Here is a 20110-nt window from a genome sequence, read left to right on the forward strand (position 1 = left end):
TCCCTCCCTTTCTCTCTTTTTTCTCCCTCCCTCCCTCCCTCTCTCTCTTTTTTCTCCCTCCCTCCCCCCTCTCTTTTCTCCCTCCCTCCCTCCCTCTTTCTCTCTTTTTTCTCCCTCCCTCCCTCCCTCCTTCCCTCTTTCTCTCTTTTTTCTCCCTCCCTCCCTCTCTCTCTCTTTTTTCTCCCCCCCCTCTCTCTTTTTTCTCCCTCCCTCCCTCTCTCGCTCTTTTGTCTCCCTCCCTCTTTTTCTCCCTCCCTTTTTTTCCTCTCTTTCCTTTTCTCCCTCCCCCCCCTCTTTTCCCATCTTTGTCTTATCTTTCATATCCAAAGAAATCCTGCCTCATTTCTCCCTGATTTCAAAAACTTGGATTTGATTCATTTTCTTCCTCTGTAAAATGAAGGAGTTGGCCTCATGGTCTCCAAGGTCACTTCTAGCCTTAAGTCTATGTCCCTGTGACTCCACCATAAGGTGGTAAGCTTACCAAGCTGTTTCCATCCTTGAATCCCCAGCACAGTACCTGGCAGAGACTTAGCTTAAATGATTGCTGACTGCTTGATACCCCCAGCTGCTGGTACCTTCCCCAATCAAATTTTCTATTTTTCTTGCACGTGGTTTGTATTTACTCATCTGCATACTTCAGTAGGGGTCCCCCACCCCTAACCCCAGCAGATTGTAAGCTCTCCGAAGTCAGGGACTGTTTCTTCATCCCCCACCATCTGGAATAGAGCCTGGTTTGAAATAGGAGCTTAACAGATGTTTATTGGTTGATTTTGCTGGGCCGTTTAGAGCCCTGAAGACCAAGAGACCCCGCTTCTCTTTGTCCCTCTGACTGAGTGTTTTGATCTTTGGGTATCCCCTTCCTGGCTGGTAGGGACAATTCAGCATCCTCCTTAAAAAGTGGGTTTCAGCAATCCAACTATTTTTTCTTGTCTGTGACAGTTGTGAAAGCTGTTGCCTCCTCTTTGGAATCTTCAGCCTTGGCTCAGTTTATCTTAATATAAACCAAAGATATAAGAAAGCTCTCATGTGTGAAGTGAATTTTTTTCTTATGGCCTGAGCCTGTGTTCTCTACTTTGGTTGCCACCAGACCTTTTCCCAGTGAAGTGATTTCTCATTATTTTAGATGATTTCTAAATCTTGCCGCTGCCCAGAAATAGCTCTTCTCTGTGCTGGGGCCAAAGGGGGAAGCAGAACCTAAGAAACATGGTGCCATTTATCTGAGGCAGGGATTATGCTCTTCAGAGTCAGTGTCAGCCAGTTCCTTTCATTAGTTTGGGTGTTCACACCAACACTGTTTACCCTTGGCCATTGCAGTTCTATTTTTCTTCTTCTTTCTGGGCTGTCGGTGCCTGTGGTTATCGAGGCTCACAAAGGAATAATGATCATGTGGGGGCATATTTGCTGAATCAGTGTGGGTGTTGGCACACAAGGCATTGATAAAATATGCTGGAGAATGTCAGACTTAATTAGTTTGTCAAGATATGTGCAGGGTGGGAGGAGAGCAGGGGAGAGCACCTAAGCCCTGAGAATGGCTTCTCTTGTTAAAACCGAGTTATTTTGTGTCTGGAGCTGGGGGGGGGGGGGGGAGTTGGCAAAGGAAGCCTGTGGAAGCTGCCGTTGTTCATCAGTAAATTGAGTCACATCTGTCCTTTGATGCAGTCTCACAAGCCCTTGCTTGGACTCTCTTTCTAATTCTCCAGGGAGGCGTTACATCTTCGGGAAATCAGTTTCAGTTTTGTTGACTTGTTTAATTCCTGGCAACTGTGACTTTTTGTTTTTACACATAGATCTGTATGGAAGGGATTTCTGAAACCATTTAGTCCAATCTTCACTTATAGAAAAATAAACTGAGGCACAGGACATCTAAGGGACTTGTCTAAGGTTACATAGGTACTAAGGATCAGGCAGGATTTGAACTCAGGATCTTTGACTTCACACTCTTTTCAATACAAAGATGAGAAGGAGAAACCATCCCAAACTTTAATAGAAGCTCTTGTGTACATGGTACTTGGCCAGGTGCTTTCCCAACTACAACCCAGTAAAATGGACAATGCAAGAAATCTCATCCCCATGAGTCTCCTCATGGTTAAACTCTCCATCCATCTAAAGTCATACAGATAGGTTTCTGACACCATATCGCTTCTCTGATGATGTATTCAGAACAAAAATGAAAACACAAGAGCATCATATTAAGTCATTACGGTCAGTAAGAATTAACAACAAAAACATGTTTGTGATAAGTGCATTCTGGGGTGAAGAGCAGAAAGGAGAGCCTAATAGGAGGATCAAATGAATTAATAGGGATAGCTCACGGTATCACACTTCCTGGCACTGTGGGAAAGGAAGGAATGAGCATGTATATAGCACCTACTATGTGTCAGGCACTGTAGGTAGAAGGGAAAACACATTCAGCACATTCTGTGTGCTAGTCACTGTCAGGGAGGAAATAAGCATTGATAATAAGCAGTTATACAGTACCTACTATGTGTTCAGTGCTAGGATATAAAGACAAAAAAAAATGAAACAGTTCCTACCCTCAAGGAGCTGACTTTTCTGTATAGAGAGACAACGTATACAGAACTATTTATAAACTATCCCTGACTGTCCATGCAAAATAGATACAAAGTGACTGGAGAGAAGAGATCTGGAAAGACTTTGCTAGAAGGTTGGTCTGGAGCTGAGTTTGGAGAGAAGCAGGGATTGTAAGAAGCAAAGATGTGCATTCTCTATAAAGGGGATGGAGCAAGAGTGTTGAGTGGAGAGATGACCTGTTCTCATTCAATTTTACGACCCTTCTCCCAGGAGGAAGGGGTCCTATTGAGTGCCCAAAGCTCCTTTACCCTTTTTCTTCAGTTTCCCATTATTCCCCTAACCGGATTTTGAGCTTGACTCATTAAGTTGCCACTTAAATTGTTTCTAAAATCTCATTTCCTCCAGGACACATAGGTCAAATGAGACCACCTTTCCCATGTACCTTCCTTATTCTGGGAACAGTCCCCCCCCCCCCCCCCACTCCTCATATGACTCTCAAATTCAGAATTATCCTTGTCCTCCAAAGCAAACTTGCTACTGATAAGATTTTGATGTTAATTATCAGACAGCCCTGCTGTGGGGACACATGCCTGGTTTCCAAACCCCCTCCGTCCCCTAGGGGAAAAGGAAAAGAAAGTAAATTTCCTGTCTGGTCTCTAAATCTCTGCTCAATCTCCAGCCTCCCTCAGAAGAGAAGATCCTTCTCAAGTGGAGATAACTAGGTGGTAAAGTGGATGGAGCACCAAACCTGGAGTCAGGAAGACTTAAGTTCAGATCTCAAGTCTCAAATACTTCCTAGGTGCATGACCTTGAGCAAGTCTCTTCAACTCTTCCTCAGTTTCCTCATTTGTAAAATGAGGATGATAATAGCACCTATCTTTCAGGGTTGTTGTGAGTCTCAAACCAGATGATGGTTATAAAGGGTGCCTGGCACTTAGTAGGCTTATTCTATGACCCAGGGCAACACTATCCTTCCAGGTCTTCAGGTTCACAATTTAGGAATTATCCTGGACCCCACCATCTCTCTTCTCTTGATCTAAGCAATTATCAAGGCCTGTCAACTTCACCTCTTCATCTCTGGTCAATTTCATTTCTGCACCTCTACCTCTGTGGTCATTTCACCTCTGAAGCAGCTCTTGTTCATTTCACCATTGTCTCAGCTGTGGTGGGCACCTCTGAAGCAGCTCTTGTTGATTACACCTTTGTAATGTTTCTTTGTTGATTTCACCTCTGTACCATCTGTGGTCATTTTACCTCTGCAATATCTCTTATACATTTCACCTCTCAACCTCTGGTCATTTCACCTCTGCAACAATTCCTCTTGATTTTATCTCTTGTTGATTTCACCTCTGCAACATCTCTCTGCTATCCCCCTTCTTTCCCTTGACCTTACCTCCATCCTTGGTTCAGGGTATTATAACCACACAGTTGGACTCTTGCCATAGCTCTGGTGGGTCTGTCTGCTTCCAGCCGCTTCCTACTCAGTCCATCCCCCACACACAGCCCCCAATAAACCCCAGTGGCTTCCTGTTGCCTCCAAAAACAAATATAAAACACTCTGCTTGGCGTTCAGAGCCAACTGCCATAGCCCTTATTCATCCTTCTCAGCTCTCTCCTGCCTTTTTGTTGCTAAACTTCTAGAAAAGGCCATCTGCAATAGCATAAATGTGACTCTACTTCTCTTCTTAACTCTTCAGTCTAGCTTCTGATTTCATGATTCCACCCAAACCACTCTGTCTAAAGTTACTAGAAAGCTTTTAATTGCCAAATCCAATGTACTCCTCTATCTTGACCTTTCTGCAGCTTTTCCCTTGATTTGGGAATCATCCCCATCTCTTCTAAGTTTTGTGACACTTCTGCCCTGGGTTCTCCTTGTACCTCTCTATCCATTCTTTTCTACTCCCTTTGCTGGATCTTCTAGCTTGCCTTGGGGGCTCCCAAGGCTCTATCCCAGGCTCTTTCTTTTCCTCTCACTGTTCTATTCCATGTAGTGAAATTATCAGCTTTCATGGACTCAACTCATTTATCATCTCCAAGCTGATGGGTCCAATCCTAACTTCACTGCTGACCTACAGTCTTGTGCCCCCAATTACACTATCTTGACACCTGTAAATTAATGCCTGATGAATGCCTTTTGATAGTGACTTGAAATATCAAAGCTAGGAGGCAGGGAGGGCTAGTCTTGGAGAATCTTATGGCACAGTTTCTTTTGTCTGGGATTAAGTTGTCTTTGTTGGCTCTTTTCTAAAACATGTCCTGTTCAAAGGAAACCAGTTGGTGAGATGAATCCTTTACAAAGAAAACTGTGATGTTTTTCAATTATTGGTCTGTCTCTGAAAGTGCTAAAAAAGTATATTGGAAAATTGGATCCAGGCTAAGCATGGATCTAGGCAGCATTCAATTGTAGTTCACGATGATTTGTCATAGGACCCAAAGAATTGACATGTAAGCAGTCTAGGAATAGCTACAGTGCTCACTAGTTTTCTCATGCAAATCAAGATACAGGATGTATTTTTTTTCTCCTTAAAGTAGCAATTACTTGAACAGTGACTGGTGACTAGAGTAGAACTGTCTCTTTAATAGTTTCGATATGCAAAGTTTTTTCCCACCCTCTATCAAAAGTTCATAGACCCTCAGAATATGCTTGTCGATGAAAAAAATGACTTCAAATACACAGGAAACATCACCAGGAAAAAAGCATCATGCATATTAGCATATAATGAAACTCTGTTTGACCTCCTTATGGAATTCCTAATTATTTGCTCATAATTGAAAGCAAATCAACTAGAGATTAAGTTTTAGGAGGAGGCTGGTTTCATTTTAGAATCTAGGAGCTTAGGAGATTGGGGTGGTTGCCTGTGTCTTTCTTTGTGAGTCTCTGTTTCTGTCCATCTATCTGTCTCTCTCTTTCTTGCTGTTAGCACTCATGGGTGAGAGTTTCTAGGGTCACCAACTAGTCTTACATGCTGTGACTTCTGGTTATATTTGGAGTCCCATGTGATGAGGGAAGAAGGCTCACGACTTTCCAACAGTGCCTAATCTCGCTGGACGGAGTTGGCTGTGCTCAATGCCTCCTCTCCTCCCCCCAGCCACTTGCAAAATTGCACTTGTCAGATTCTTTTCAAATGGCATCTGTCTACTAGCCATTCACCCGAGCCCTCCTAATTACTTTAGCGTGGGAGAAAGTTGAGAGCTTGTCCACAGAGTAATGGGCTGCTGGTTTTTTTCCTTTGCCACCTAGCACTGTTCCTTGGGCTGCTGGCACGTGGCTCTCGGTCCCAGGAGTGCTCGTGGGTTTCTGTTGACTCATCCCCATTCCATGAGCAGATCAGGGCTAACTTACACGCATCTGCAATATGACCAGGTCCAGGGTGGAGGTACAGTCTGTGACTGGATCATGAGGGCAAAACTAGCTGGCAGTGAGCAGACCAGTGACCCCATTAGCACTGCCCAGCCAGCTGAGCACGGCGGCCAAATCCAAAGCCCCTAAAACATAGGCAGGGAGCAATTTACTTAATGGCAACAATCTGTCCCAACACCTGTATTTTCACACACACCAACATCTCCCCATTAGCCATATGGAAACAAGTCAGCTTGTATGCTAGGAGGAGCCAATTGAAAATTCTGGCAAATAGAGTTGCTTTTTCCAGCATTAACAAGGAATCGGAGTCCATGATTCCAAGATGTCCTAGAATTCTAGAACATTCATGAGATTTCAAGCTGGAAGAGACCACGGCTACATCCTCTAGTCTATCCCTTGACTGATGAAGACACCGAAGCCCAGAGGGGCCATGATTTACCCAAGGGCTCAGATGGGCGGGCAGTAGGCGGCAAAGCTGGAGTGCTGAGCAAGCTTTCCCTGCCTGGCGCCTAGCACACCTCACTTCTCGCATGTCTAGGAATGATAGTTAAAATTTGTTTATTTAAAAGAACATTTCATTTGTTTTCAAAACCTAGAAGATGTTCCATGACAAAAAGAAGGAAAAACCAAGTGCCAGTGCTTTAATTAGGTTCTTTATGAATCAGATGTGTGAATTTCCTAAAGGGCTCTGATTCATATAGTGGTTTCTTTGTGTTGGAGTGAGTCCTTCCTTCCCTCCTTTTCTTCCTGTCTTCCTCCCTTCCTCTTCCCTTTCTTTCTTTCTTCCTTCCTTCCCTCCTTCTCTTTCTGTCTTCCTCCCTTCTTCCCTTCCTCTTCCCTTCCTTCCTATCTTCCTCCCTCCCTCTTCCCTTTCTTCCTTCCTTCCCTCCTTCCCTCCTCTTTCTTCCTCCCTTCTTTTCTTCCTGTCTTCCTTCCTTCCCTTCTTTTCTTCCTGTCTTCCTCCCTTCCTCTTCCCTTCCTACCTGCCTTCATTCCTGCTTTCCTACTTTTCTTCCCTTCCTTCCTTTCCTTCCTTCCCTCCTTTTCTTCCTGTCTTCCTTCTTTTCTTCTTCCCTTCCTTCCTTCCTCCCTCCCTCTTCCCTTCCTGGCCATCTGCCTTCCTTCCTTTCTTCTCTCCCTTCTTTCCTTCCTTCCTTCCTAATGGGCTTCTAAAGACCTGTGAACCTGTGTAACATTATGGATACCAAAACAATCCCAAATATTCCCATTGCTAAGCTCCTAATAGTGAAATCAAAGTCTGTTGTTGTTGTTGTCGTGCCCTGCTAGCACTCTTTTCACCATGAGATGGTAACGAGTGCCACTACTCCACTGCCGTTGGGGTAGAGTCAGTGAGAATTCTCCCTCTTCTCCTCTCAGCCATTTCTTTAGGAAATAGAGACATTTTCTGGTTTTCCACCGCAAGCAGCAAAAGAGAGAGTCCGAGGCTTTTTCCAAACGGGTGATATTGTCAGGCACGATGCTAGTGCATTGATTAAGCCCATTAAACCACTGGCTCATTTGATCTTCAATTCTGGGAAGTAGGTGCTAGTATAATACTCAGTTTACATATGTACAAGCTGAAGCAAACAGGTGAAGGGACTTGCCCAGGGTCATCATCTAGCTATGAAGTATCTAAGGCCAGATGGGGGTCTTCCTGATTCCAGGCAGAGTGCTCCATCCACTGTCTATTCAAACAAGTATGTATCAGGCAGTGACAGAAAAGAAATGGGCCCTGCCCTCAAGGAGCTGGTTCTAGTTTGGGGAAGGCAGTATAGCGGATAGAGGTCTGGCCTTGGAGACGGGAAAGCCTGAGATGGAGCCCTACTTCAAACACTTGTATGATTCTGGGCAAATCACTTATGTGCCTTGGTTTCCTTATCTGTAAAATGGTCTTGATGGCTTCTTCGAGGTTTCCATCAGCCTTAAACCTGTGATCCTGGAGACTTGGAATTCTAGAGCAACAGAATGCAGTCAGTCCATGAGTGCCCGCCCTTTGCTAGCAGGCTAAGAATTGAACAGCCTTAGTGTCGTCTTCATTTCTTTTACTCTGTAGCGAGGAGCCTTCCTGCATTCCTCAGTGGGCTTTAGCGCCAACCAAGGCTGAAGTGCAGTTTTGTGAATGAACTCAAATGTGCTTCCCTTGTCCTTTGCAGGGGGCATGAATTCTGGGCGGACTTGAATACGATGAGCGTGTATGAGACAACCGAATTTGACCAGATCCGGAGACTGTCCACCCCGTCTTCTTTCAACGCCAGCTCCAACTACCACACCGTCTGGAAGTATTTCTGCAGAGATCACTTTGGCTGGCGAGAATACCCAGAGGTATTGATTGTTATAATCAGTGGCATCAGGGCACCAGCTAATCCCCTCCCTCCCCCTTCTCTGCCACTTGGCTCGCAGCCCAGGAACGATGAGGCAGCATTTAAAATCACAGATTGGGGATCCAAAAGGTGTATGAGCGTGGTGACCTCCTGGGCAATACCTTCAGGGATGTGGGGAGGCTGGGACATTTGTGGGGGAATTCTGGCTCTCTGTCCATCTGTCTGTCCATCTATCTATCTCTCTGTGCCTATCAGTCTGTGTCTTTCTAGCTAGCTATTTTATCTTTCCATCATTCATCCATCTATCTTTTTCTCTATCTATTTACCCATCCATCTATTTATCTCTCTATCTCTATCCATATATCTATATCTCTCTGTCCATCCATCTAGCTGTCTTTTTCTCCCTCTATTTACCCATCCATCTGTTTATCTCTCTATCTCTATTTCTCTATCCATATATCTCTATCTCTCTGTCCATCTACCTCTCTCTCCATCCATCCAGCTATCTAGCTTTCATTCTCTCTCTCTCTCTCTCTCTCTCTCTCTCTCTCTCTGTCTCTCTCTCTCTCTCTCTCTCTCTCTGTCTCTGTCTCTCTCTCTCTCTCTCTCTAATCTTATAATAAATGAAAAAAATTGGGGAAGCAACATGGTATAATGAAAGAGTGCTGACTCTCTAATCAGGGGACCTGGGTTCAAATCCTGACTCTGCAGCCTTCTTCCTATTGGGCATCCATCATCTGTCACTTAATCTCCTGAGGCCTGTGTAAAATGAGTGGGGCTTGACTCAGTGTCCAGTGATGTCCTTTCTAACTCTAAATCGAAGATCCTATGATTGAGATACTTTGGGTTGTAATATTCATGTTCATTAAAAAGGGCAAAAAGCTGAAGACTGGCTCCCCCGCAGGAAAACGTCCCCTTCTCCATGCTTTTCTCATAATGTTCCCTTTTTTCGCCCATCCTCAGAAATGGAGCTTTGTGTTTTTTTTTGTTTGTGTTTTTTTTTTTTGACAAAAACCAAATGCTGACCTCAGAAAGGCGTTGAAGCCAGTGGCAAATGGAGCTGAATTATTTATAGTAGGGGGTGGTAGGAGTGGTTGGTATGTCTACATGTGCGTGTGTTTGGATCTAAAAGGGAAATCACACAAAGGAGAAATGTGGCCCCAGCCCTTGACTTGGAGCGACTTTGCCCAAGAAGCAGGGATCCATCCGGGAGTGTCTCAGGGCCACACCTGGCCCATGGGAGAACAGCATGTGATGTTGTTCGCCTGTGGAGGGCCGAGGAGAGAGAACAGTCACACTCTGTCCCCAGGAAGATGTTTATTGAGTTGTGGTCAGGCCAATCAATCATCCCTCTGGCCTCTCTGCACATGCTCCCTTAGTCCGAGGCACTGAGGACAGCCGGCCCATCGATCACGAAGGATGCTGCTTGACTCACCTTCTTGGTGGAGAATGTCAAGTCATGTTTAAAAGCCTCCAAATGAACTGCAGAGGATTCATTTCACGTCCGAGAGATCCGGCCTTTCTCGGCGATATACATTTCTTTTCTACCTGCGTACATGCGCGCGTGCACTCACACGCCTGCACATATTCGCATGCAAAGGGAAATGGGATCGTTTTAGGCGACTCTTCTTTAAAAGGCAATCGTGCATCCTGGTGTCACGAGCTGAAATAATTGATTGCCTTTTAGCGGCCATCTAGCATGCAGAGAAGGTGATTGTGAAATGCCTTCTCCAAATCGCTGGTCTGGCCTTTCATCTTTCTCCCCTTTGGTCGGCTTCTTGGATTCGTAGCCTGGACTGATTTATTTGACATTTGCACGTTACTTACTTGAGTTCCCCTTACGAAAATCCCCCCAAGAAGCCTAAACAGAGAGGCTCGTGCAGAGCCAACAGGGGCCGCTTCAGAGCAGGGCTGAGCAGTTAGCAGTTAGCTGGGCTTCCCAGCCTCACTGAGCATTCCTGAGCCTCTTGGTGTGTGCTGACATCGGGGGTGGCACCATTGCTGTGGCAGGGAAGCCACTTTTGAACACAGGAAATGAGACTCTCTCTGTCCAGCCTGGGCCTGCTTTACACCCAGTAAAAATCATTCACCATCAGCATTGCTTTTGTTAGATGATCTCTTGGGCGAGGAACAACCTGCATCACGGAAGGGAATAGTTCAGAGAATTAATTTCATGTCCAAGAGATCCGGCCTTTCTTGCGATTTAAATTTATTTTCTACCTGCATACATACGCACATGTACTCCCACGCACGCACATATTCACACACTTTAAGGAGATCACTGGTCCACAGGAGGAGTTGGAGCAGAGGCAGTGTGGTAGAGTAGAAAGTAGGCTGGATTAGGAGTGAGAGGACCCAAGTTCAAATCCTGCTACTTATTACTATATGATCAGCTCTATTTCTCCATTTCCTCATGTGTCAAATGATGGGCTCTGACATTCCTCCTATCCCTAAACCACCAGGTCTGTGTTCCTCTCTTTTTCCTAAATGCTGTGACATTGGCAGCATGTGGCATTGACCGTGAGCTGGTGAAGTGAGTGTTTTACTTTGCTTCATTTTGACTGTTTATTAATTTGTCTTCCTCTGGTCCATTTTGTTTTCTAATTGAACAGTCTATCGTTCAACAGTCTGTCATTCGACTGATAGAAGAAACCAGCTTCCGGGGCCTGAGGGAGGTCCGATTCTCGATGTTGCATCACCAGTACATTCTGAACATCAAGGATAACTACCAGCAAAGCATCTTCTCCCGAAGGATAATGAAAAAGAGACCCCTCTTGAGATCCTGTCTGGTGCTGATGCCTTATCTCCAGTAAGTAAGCTCAGAAAGGGCTCCCTTATTCCTCATCTGTGCGTTTAGCCTCCTGCAGAACTGCCCTCATAATGCTTTGGCTGTCCTTGCATATTCGCTAGGAAACATCCTTCAAGGGGAAAGATTACTCTGCTGTCCAGTGGAAAGTTGAAGGCAATAGTTGGCATTGATTAGATACTTTAGAGCCTGCTGGGTAGTCGCTTTATTTTTATGATACCATTAATATATGACTTTAATGTTTCTGATTCTGTCACTACCACCGAGTAAGCATGCACTTTACACCAACTTTCTGCTTCGAGCCTCTCCTTAACAGCCCAATAAAGCAGATGCTAATGGTGCCTGATTTTGATGTTTCCTGGACCTATGATCTCACTGAAGTAGAAAGTTTTCTATCAAAGCAAAATATTAACTATTCTGCATCTGATAGTCTGAGATAGTGGCTTGGGGGCCACTGAGAAGTCATGTGATTTATCCAGAGTCACACAACAGAGCCTGTGTGGGTCAGAAGTTGGGCTTGAACTCAGATCTTCCCACCTTCAAAAACTGCTGTCTATTCTATGTGCCATATTGCTTCTTTCCATTTTGTAGGTGAAGAAATTAAGCTTCAGGGATAAGAGACTTGGCTTGTATCACTGTAATAGTAAGGGTTAGAAGGAAGGAAAACTCAATCCCAGATCATTCCTGGTTCCAAGTCCAATGCTATTTCTTCAAAACAAAACAGGGAACTTGGGTGTTGCATCATCTTGATTTCCAAATGTATCACTTCCCTCTCTACTTTTCCTATCAATCTAACCCTTGTAACAAAGGCTGGAAGGAAGGAAGGAAGGAAGGAAGAAACCCACCTAGCCATGAATTGAATCTGACAGTATAATTGCATGACTCAATCAATCAACCTGCTGTCTTCCTCTTCACCAACTTCTGCAAATAGAAGCAGAGAGCTGAATTTTCTCAACTCTTTTTTGGGACCAAGCTTGGTCATTAAAATTATACAACTCTGCTGTCTTTTCACCTCTTTATTATTTGGATTTGAGTACCTGAATTCAAAATACTTCTGACTGACTGACAGTAATTGCCATGTAAATGTATTTTTTCTGAGTAAATGTATTTCATGGGCCTTTTGTGAGCACTTATACATTGGGAAGAGTATGGATTTTGAAATCAGGAAACCTGGTTTTGAATTCCATCTTTACTACATCTTTCTATGTTTCTGTGAGCTTAGGCAATTTAGCCTTGCTGGAACTGAAGACCTGTAAAATGAAGTGATTGGCTTAGGTGATCTCTAAAGTCCCTTCCTTAGGGTATCAAGGTAGTATACTGGATGGAGTGCGAAATCTGAAATGACTCAGGAAATAAGTTACTAAATGACTAAAGAAAGGAAAACCTGAGTTCAGATTTTATTTCAGATACTTACTAGCTAGGTGACCCTGGACAACTCATTTAACCACTGTTTGCCTCAGTTTACTCATCTATAAAATAGAGATGATAATAGCTTCTAGCTCCCAGGGCTATTGTGAAGACCAGATGAGATGTTTTATAAGATCTTTGGAAACCTTAGAGAACCATCTAAATGCGAGCTGTTATTATTAAGGTGCCAGCTCAAATCTATGATATTATGATAAGCAAACAGCAGCTTGCCTTCCCCCACAAGTGGAATGAGACTGCATTTAAATTGCCTATAGTAGCGGCGAACACCTGCCTTCCCCTGAGAATGGCACTAGTATTCATGTTACCGAGTCATGGCCAATTTATTTGTCTTTTTCTTTTTTCTGGCAGGACCTTTTCACTTGAAGGGACTGTCTGCCCCCAGTGAGTTATATAGCAGCAAGGAGGTAGCTTGGGATAAATCCTGCAAAGGGGGGGGGAGGGGACTTTGGCCAGGAAAATAATAGGAATAAGATGAATGATTAAGCACTAGGGTTGTTTTTTTAGTTATTAATGCCTTTTATATTTATATAGATCATTTCCAGTTAGGCCTCTCCTCCCCCACCCTCAGTGAAGTTTACCATCCAGTAAAGAAATAAAGGGGCAGCTGAGTGGTTCAATAGATTGAGAGCCAGGCCTAGAAATGGAAGGTTCTGGGTTCAAATTTGGCTTCAGACACTTCCTAGCTATGTGACCCTGGGCAAGTCACTTTCCTCCCATTGCCTAGCCCTTACTGCTGTTCTGTCTTGGAACCAACACATAGTATTGATTCTAAAATGGAAAGGAAGGGAAGGGAAGAGGATCAGGTCTTTGACTGTTTGGCCTTGAGAAGAGAAGGGGAGAGCCAAAGTTGGCAAGAAATTGATTTGGGGAGATTTTTTCCTTCTTCCTACTCCTTCCTCTTCTTCTATTCTTCCTTTTGTCCTCTTATCTACCTTCTTCCCTCCTGCCATCCTTCTCTTTCTTCTCTTCTCCTTCCATCCTTCCTTCTGTCCTTTTCGATCTCCCTCTTCCCTCATTCCTTCCCTCTCTTCTCCCTCCGTCTCTTCCATTCCCTCTCTCTCACTTTTCTTCCTCATCTTTTCCTTTCCTTCTCTTCCTTCCTTCCTTCCTCTTTTGGTTTTCTTTTCTTTCCCAATTTTTCTTTTCTTTCTAGTCCCACGCGGGTAAACTAGCAGTCATGGCTACCGTATGTTAACAATACCAAACCTGGGCTGTGAGACATGAATATTATTTTGTAAGAAACACTGTATCCAGGAACCATGGGAGATGAAACATTCTTTGCATCATTACATCTTGGGGTGAATGTATGCCTTCATCAAAGGCCAAGTAAGGAAAGTGCTACATTGTAGCCTTTTTTTGATTAGAACTAATAAAAATGCCATTTCTGTGATTTTGCCAGCACAGCTGGAGATGTTATTGTCAGAGTCCAGTAGTTAGGGACATATTGTCCTCCTAGTAAGAGGGTGGAAGTCATTAGTGTGACTGGCAGCTTGGCATGCTGGGCCAATCCAATACGATTTAGCTCCTGGGAGCAGACGAGAATGCTCGTTAACTCCCTTCTTGGTGGGGGGCGGGGGTGGGGGGTGGTTGGGGATGGCAGGGTGAAAGTTAATTTGTTCAGAACCTTGCAATAAATGATGGTGGGGCCCTCTTTTTGTTTTTCTTTTAAACAGACTTGTTTTGGAAAACCACAGACTATTAAAAAAAATTGTGGAACCAGCAGGAGAATTAGTGCTCCACAAACGTGGGCTCTTTCTAAATCTAGTAGAAGTAAGCAGGGAGATGGTCCCCTCTGCTCTCCATCCTCTGCCTTCGGACCCTTCCTAGACTCTTCCTTCCAGGAACAATGGTCTGGGGGGGGGGGTCTATTAGAAGAGCCCAGATCTTCAGAGCTGAGCCCCCTCCTACCTTTTTACACTTGACTCCCCTTCCACGCAGGCTACATTCTAGCCACACCTCAAACGTGGCACTTTATCCTCTGAATTTTCCATCTCCCAGACCCAGCATGCTCTCCCTCCCTTCTCCCCTCTGCCTCCTCCTTTCCTGGCTTCCCTGGAGACTCACCTCAAATCCCACCTTTGCAGGGAGCTTTTCCAGGGCCCCTGCTACTGTGTTTACCTTTGTTTTTATCTCCCATTTCCACTGTATTTCAGTGGGGTCAAACTCAAATAGAAGCAGGGGCCACGTTGGCTTAGAAAACCACAAAACAGCATTATCTGTGCTTTCTTGTAAAGTGCTTGACATCATGCCTGGCATGTAGTAGATTCTATAAAAAGGCTTATAGTCCCCTAATGAATTTAAATCTGGGAGTTGGGGCTCTCCCCTCTGCCCTACAGGCTGGTTGACCTCTGCTGTAAACATGTTAGTTATTTCTGTGTCGCCGACGCCCCCCCCCCCCTCCCGTAAATGTAAGCTTCTTGAGGGCAGAGAGCCTGCTTTTGTGCTCCTGGCCCACTTGAGGCGCTTGGTGACTGATTCTCTCAGGCTTTGCACTCTGCCCTGGCTGTGAGGGCCAGGAAGGGCTCTGAGATGCAGACAATACCTAATGGTTCTCCTCTTCCAAGGCTGGCCTTATTCTCTAATGCCCCTGGAGTCCTAGCTGCCCAACAACTCCATTAGGTCCTAATGCCCAAATACCCTCAGTAGATGCCCATTTCCACTGAGGTAAATAGCCAGTTCTGTAGCCTGGCATTCAAGGCTCTCCATAATTTGGATCCAGCCTACCTTTCCTGTTTTATCTGGGACTTTTCCTACTTAGTGCTCTCCATAGGGAAGATTATTCTCTTCCTATCCCCTAACATGTAGTCCTCAGTTTCCCTGTCCTCCCACCTTAGAGCTGATTATTGGAATCAGCTCCAGGACATGAAGCCAGCCTGGCTGGAATCCTCCCAGCTGAAAGGGATTTATTTACCTCTTATCTGATGCAGCCAAATGTCTTCTCCTGCCTTATTTATCTTTGAATTGGATCTTCTTTGTCCATAAAACCCAGTTTCCATTCCATTTGGAAGTGATTGGGTTTGGGGGGAAGGATTCGGAGTATTCCAGGGTAAACTGGAAGCCTGGGGCTGCCTTTGGCCTCTTTTTGCTGCCCTTTCCCCAGTGCTTGGCTTGTCCTAAGTGCTTTGTAAATGTTTATTCACTGAAATGGGAATGCTAGCAAGTCCTAGGGAGCTCGAAAAGCTCCAAGTGCGACCTGGAAATGGACTGCGTGTTTGCTGTCAGAATGCAGCTCAGGGAGGGGAAGCTAGGTACTTGGTTGGCCACACATGATGGAAGTTCCTGCCAGGACTGGAGGGAGATTCATAGATTTTGAGCAGAAAGGTCGTCTCCCCCAGCCCTTTCATTACCTTCCCAAGGTCAGACCCCTAGACGGAGGCCAGCTAGAATTCACACCCAGGCCCCTCGGCCTCCTTCTCCAGTATTATCTCTGCTGGACACATGCTGATTGCAATTGGGGGTCCTTGAAGGAGGGAGGCAGGTATTGGGAGGGGGTAGATAGATGGCTAAAGATGGCTGAGCAGAGGAATGCTTTCAGCCCCATGACTGGGAAATGTTGAAATATTCCCTTGAAGGATACTAATATATCTTAGTGTCGATATGGCAGAAAACAAACTTGTCAGGGATAAAATCTGGCTTAATTCTGGCCTCAGACACTTCCTACCTGTGTGACCCTGGGCAAGTCACTTAACCTACATTGCCTGGCCCTAATCTCTTCTGCCTGGAACCCAGCCTTGCACTGATTCTAAAGCTGAAGGTTGGGTTTGGTGTAGCCTTAAAGACCTGCCAAGGACACTGAGGGGTTAAAGGACTCGCCCAAGGTCACCTAGCCGGGATGCTCAGGGACAGGACTTAATTCAAGGCCAGTCCCTAATCCACCCTGCCTTGCCACTGTAATACCTGAGATACAAAGGTCAAAGAAGATGTTTTGAGATTGCTGTATAAATGCTGGTGATTAGGATGCTCACCAGTGTGCTGCCTATGAAAAATAACCATCTAAACTAATGAACAATATAAACAAGTTCTGTCTAGTTAAGATTTTTTCCTGAAACAATCAGGAATTGCAGCCATCTTATTAAAACCAACATTTCCCAAATCCATAGCTATTAGGGAGAACTGTGGAATAAGAATAGATTAGACTTTGTTTTTTGTTTTAATTAAAAGTAGAATCCATGCAATTATCTGTTCCAAGGCAGAAGAGATTAGGGCTAGGCCTTGCGGGTTGAGTGACTTTCCCAGAGTAACTTAGCTAAGGTGTATCTTTGGTGAGATTTGAACCCAGGACTTCCTGTCTCTGGGACTGAAGCACTATCTCCTGAGCTGCCAATGGGCTTGCTCCATAAGACTATTCATCTTAAACAGATGCTGATCTTGGAGGAAGTTTGTACTCTAGGAGTTCAGATCATTACAAGTCAGAACTAAAAATTTCTTTTAAATCTTAGAGTTGATCCTTGATCCCATGGGTCGAGGGGGATAGGACTGGGGATGTAGACTCTAAGCGATCCCCTCAGTGCAATTATCAATAATACAGAAATAGGTCTTGATCAGTGACACATGTAAAGCCCAGTGGAATTGCCCATCCATTGGCTACGGGAAGTGGAGGGGAAGGAAGGGAAAGAACATGAATCTTGTAACCATGGAAAAATATTCTAAATTAATTATTAATTATTTTTAAAAATAATTTAAATTTATTTATAAATTCCCCCCCCCCCCGAAAAATCTTGGGGTTGAGACCCAGGAAGGTTTCAGTGACTCGCCCATGGTCATATAGCTCATGTCAAAAGTGGGATCAGAATCCAGAGTTCTTCTGGCTCCAGCCGAGCCAATATTCTTTCCCATTACCTTTCTAGAAGAGACATTAACCTCTTCCAGTGGGATAGTGGGAAGCAGCCAGTAGCCGGGCACTCAGTACTGGGTGACTCGCAAAGCCAGGGGCTGGGCTCACCAGGTGATGCTCTTCAGGCAGGGACCACAGATCATCTGGAAAATAAATGTCTCATATGACAGACATTGCTGAGAGACAAGAGTGCGCTGAGAACTGTGCTGAAATCTGACACGTGATGCAGCCTACCAGACTCAGGGTCTGCCCTCATGGAGCGGAGAGTCTCCTATGGGCAGACGTGGTCAGATTTGACCAGATTCCTACCTAGAACCTAGAACCCCAAACCAGGAGAACATAAGCAGCCCCTAATACAGGGCTTAGCACATAATCGGTGCCTAATCCACGTTCATGTTAAATGAATCAATCAGTAAGCATTTTCTGAGCAAGTAAATACTGGGAATAGAGCAAAAGCAAAAACAGTTCCTTCCTCAAGGAGCTGACTTCCAAACAAATGACTGGCAAGCCTCCTTTGGACTTTGAGTATCCCAGCGATTGAGACTCCAGCCATCTTCTTGAATGAGAAGCACCTTCAGGGCTACTAAGGAGAAGAAATTCCATCTCCTCCTCAGGAAACTAGTGCTGCTGCCTCCTGGGTTAGCCTTGAGTGTCGGAGAATTTGTAAGAAAGAAGGGCTCTCTAGGTGAAAATGGCTTCCAGAAGGGTCTGGATGGGCCAAGATGGTTCACACGGATCCTTCTTTAAGCACGTGTGAAAATCAAGACCAGCAGAGCAGGAGTAGTGTAGGAAGTTGGTAGGCAAAGTGAGAGGAAGGCAGCGCAAGAGGTCTTTGCCACATCCTCTGCCTCAAGTCTTGGTACCCCCGCTCAGGAGCCCCTGGCCCATGTTCATAGCTGGAACTTGAAGGAGATCGGACCTTCCTGCCCCAAGCCAAAGTGTGAGTGGATCAGGGAAGCTCCACGAGCCTCCAAGGGAACCCCGAGGAAATTGTAGATGGGCACTGCTCAGCCCTTGAGATGAGATTTTGTACATGAAGCATTTTACAAACATTTCCGGTTTTATGGAAATGACTGCTTCTTATTGTTCTCTATTTTTATGAATGATCATTACTCTTCTGAAATGGCTTAGATTAAGTACATCGCTTTCAAAACCAGAGACATTCAGCAGAAATAAGGAAGCCGGGGCAGAAACCCTGCTCCTTCCCTGGAATCCTGTCCTCACTATTACTGTTTCTTTCCTACAATTTGATTCATCTTGAAACCCGATTTCTCCCTGTCACTCACTGCTGCAATCAGATTTAAAAAACAAAACAAAACACCTTTCCTTCTGTCTTAGAATCAATACTAAGTATTAGTTCCAAGGCAGAAGAGCAGTATGGGCTGGGCAATGGGGGTTAAGTGACTAGTCCAGGGTCACACAGCTTAGGAAGTATCTGAAGCCAGATTTCCATTATCAGATTTTATTTCAACCCTTATTTATTACTTTGTTTTTTTATTTTATTTTTATTATACATTTGATTTATTATTGTATTTATTTTTAAGCAAAGTATCAGTTTACTTATTTATTCCATTGTGGACCAGACCTGTGATTTTATTTGTGTGAAAGACCCGCCATAGAATGGAAATTCCTTTGACTTCTTCAAATTGGCCACTTACTCCTAACTTCCAGGCCTAGGGGGTTGCCTCAGTCACTTAAAGGCTAGATAACTCATCCTTGTTCAGATAGTGCTTAATATTGCCTGGACCTGGATCTTGCCTGACTCCAAAGCAGAACCTCTGGCCGCTAAGACCCAACACTTCTTATAGCTGTCATTTTTTCAGTATTTGTTTTATAAGATTTATAAATTTTTATGATTTTCTGAATCTGAATTTTATAAAGTTTATATTTCTGCTTATGAAGCTTGCCATTCCATCATTGTTATTCCCATTTTACAGAAATGGAAACTAAGGCTCAGAGCAGTCAAGCCTTGGCTATGGTCAAACAGAGTGGCAGATCCAGGACCTTTAGAGTAAGAAAGGACCTGGTTTGCCTTGGTGAGTTTAGATCACCTGGCGTCCAGATGAACCTCGTAGAGTGCTGGCACATGGGATTCATTGAATCACCCGTGATATTCAAAAGATTGTGAGGAATGGGAGAAGGGATAAAAATCAGTTTGATAAAGATCCGTTTGATGAAAAACAAAGATGTCTGGTTAAAAAAAAACAACACAAAAGGAGAGAAATAGAGACTGCAAACTGGGAACCAGGGAAGCTAACTTTGAGTTCTAGAAAAATTCTAGTACAGATCATTAAGGAGACGGAGCCAGAATTCTTGGGCCACACTGACCCAGGGCCAGATTTCTTCAAGAACTTGTCATGTCAGACTAACTTCACTTTCTTTTTTAGTGACAAAGTTCCTAAAGTGGGAGGTGACGGGTATCAAGTAGGTAGGATTTATGAAGATTTGGACAAAGCATTTGATGAATGATCTCTCATAGTATTCTTGTGGAAAGGATGGCAGTTCTTCAGGAATAAGAAGAGCTGCTTTGGGGTTCCCCAAATGCTTTACAAATGTGATCGCATTTGATTTTTTTTTTTAAATTAAACCCTTACCTTCCATCTTGGAGTCAATCCTGTGTATTGGCTCCAAAGCAGAAGAGTGGTAAGGGCTAGGCAATGGGGGTCAAGTGACTTGCCCAGGGTCACACAGCTGGGAAGTGTCTGAGGCCAGATTTGAACCCAGGACCTCCCACCTCTAGGCCTGGCTCTCAATCCACTGAGCTACCCAGCTGCCCCCTCCCCATCTCATTTGATTTTGACAAGTCTTACTGTCTCCATTTTACAGTC

The 20110-nt window shown here is 44.5% G+C and overlaps 1 protein-coding gene across 5 annotated transcripts in view; it reads left to right on the top strand.

The window, feature by feature from the left end:
* The window catches only part of TIPARP (TCDD inducible poly(ADP-ribose) polymerase), a 49569-nt gene that overhangs the window by 20679 nt on the left and 8780 nt on the right, over nucleotides 1-20110 (top strand). For 3 of the 5 annotated variants that reach the window (XM_056807776.1, XM_056807777.1, XM_056807774.1), the window contains exons 3-4: nucleotides 8047-8215; nucleotides 10827-11023. In XM_056807776.1, the coding sequence (XP_056663754.1) occupies nucleotides 8047-8215; nucleotides 10827-11023 (366 nt within the window). The remainder of the gene's footprint in view (nucleotides 1-8046; nucleotides 8216-10826; nucleotides 11024-20110) is intronic. The other 2 variants (XM_056807778.1, XM_056807775.1) reach the window with 1 other exon arrangement.

Source organism: Monodelphis domestica, chromosome 8 (genome assembly GCF_027887165.1).
Source record: "Monodelphis domestica isolate mMonDom1 chromosome 8, mMonDom1.pri, whole genome shotgun sequence".
In the NCBI taxonomy this organism is placed as follows: Eukaryota; Metazoa; Chordata; class Mammalia; order Didelphimorphia; family Didelphidae; genus Monodelphis; species Monodelphis domestica.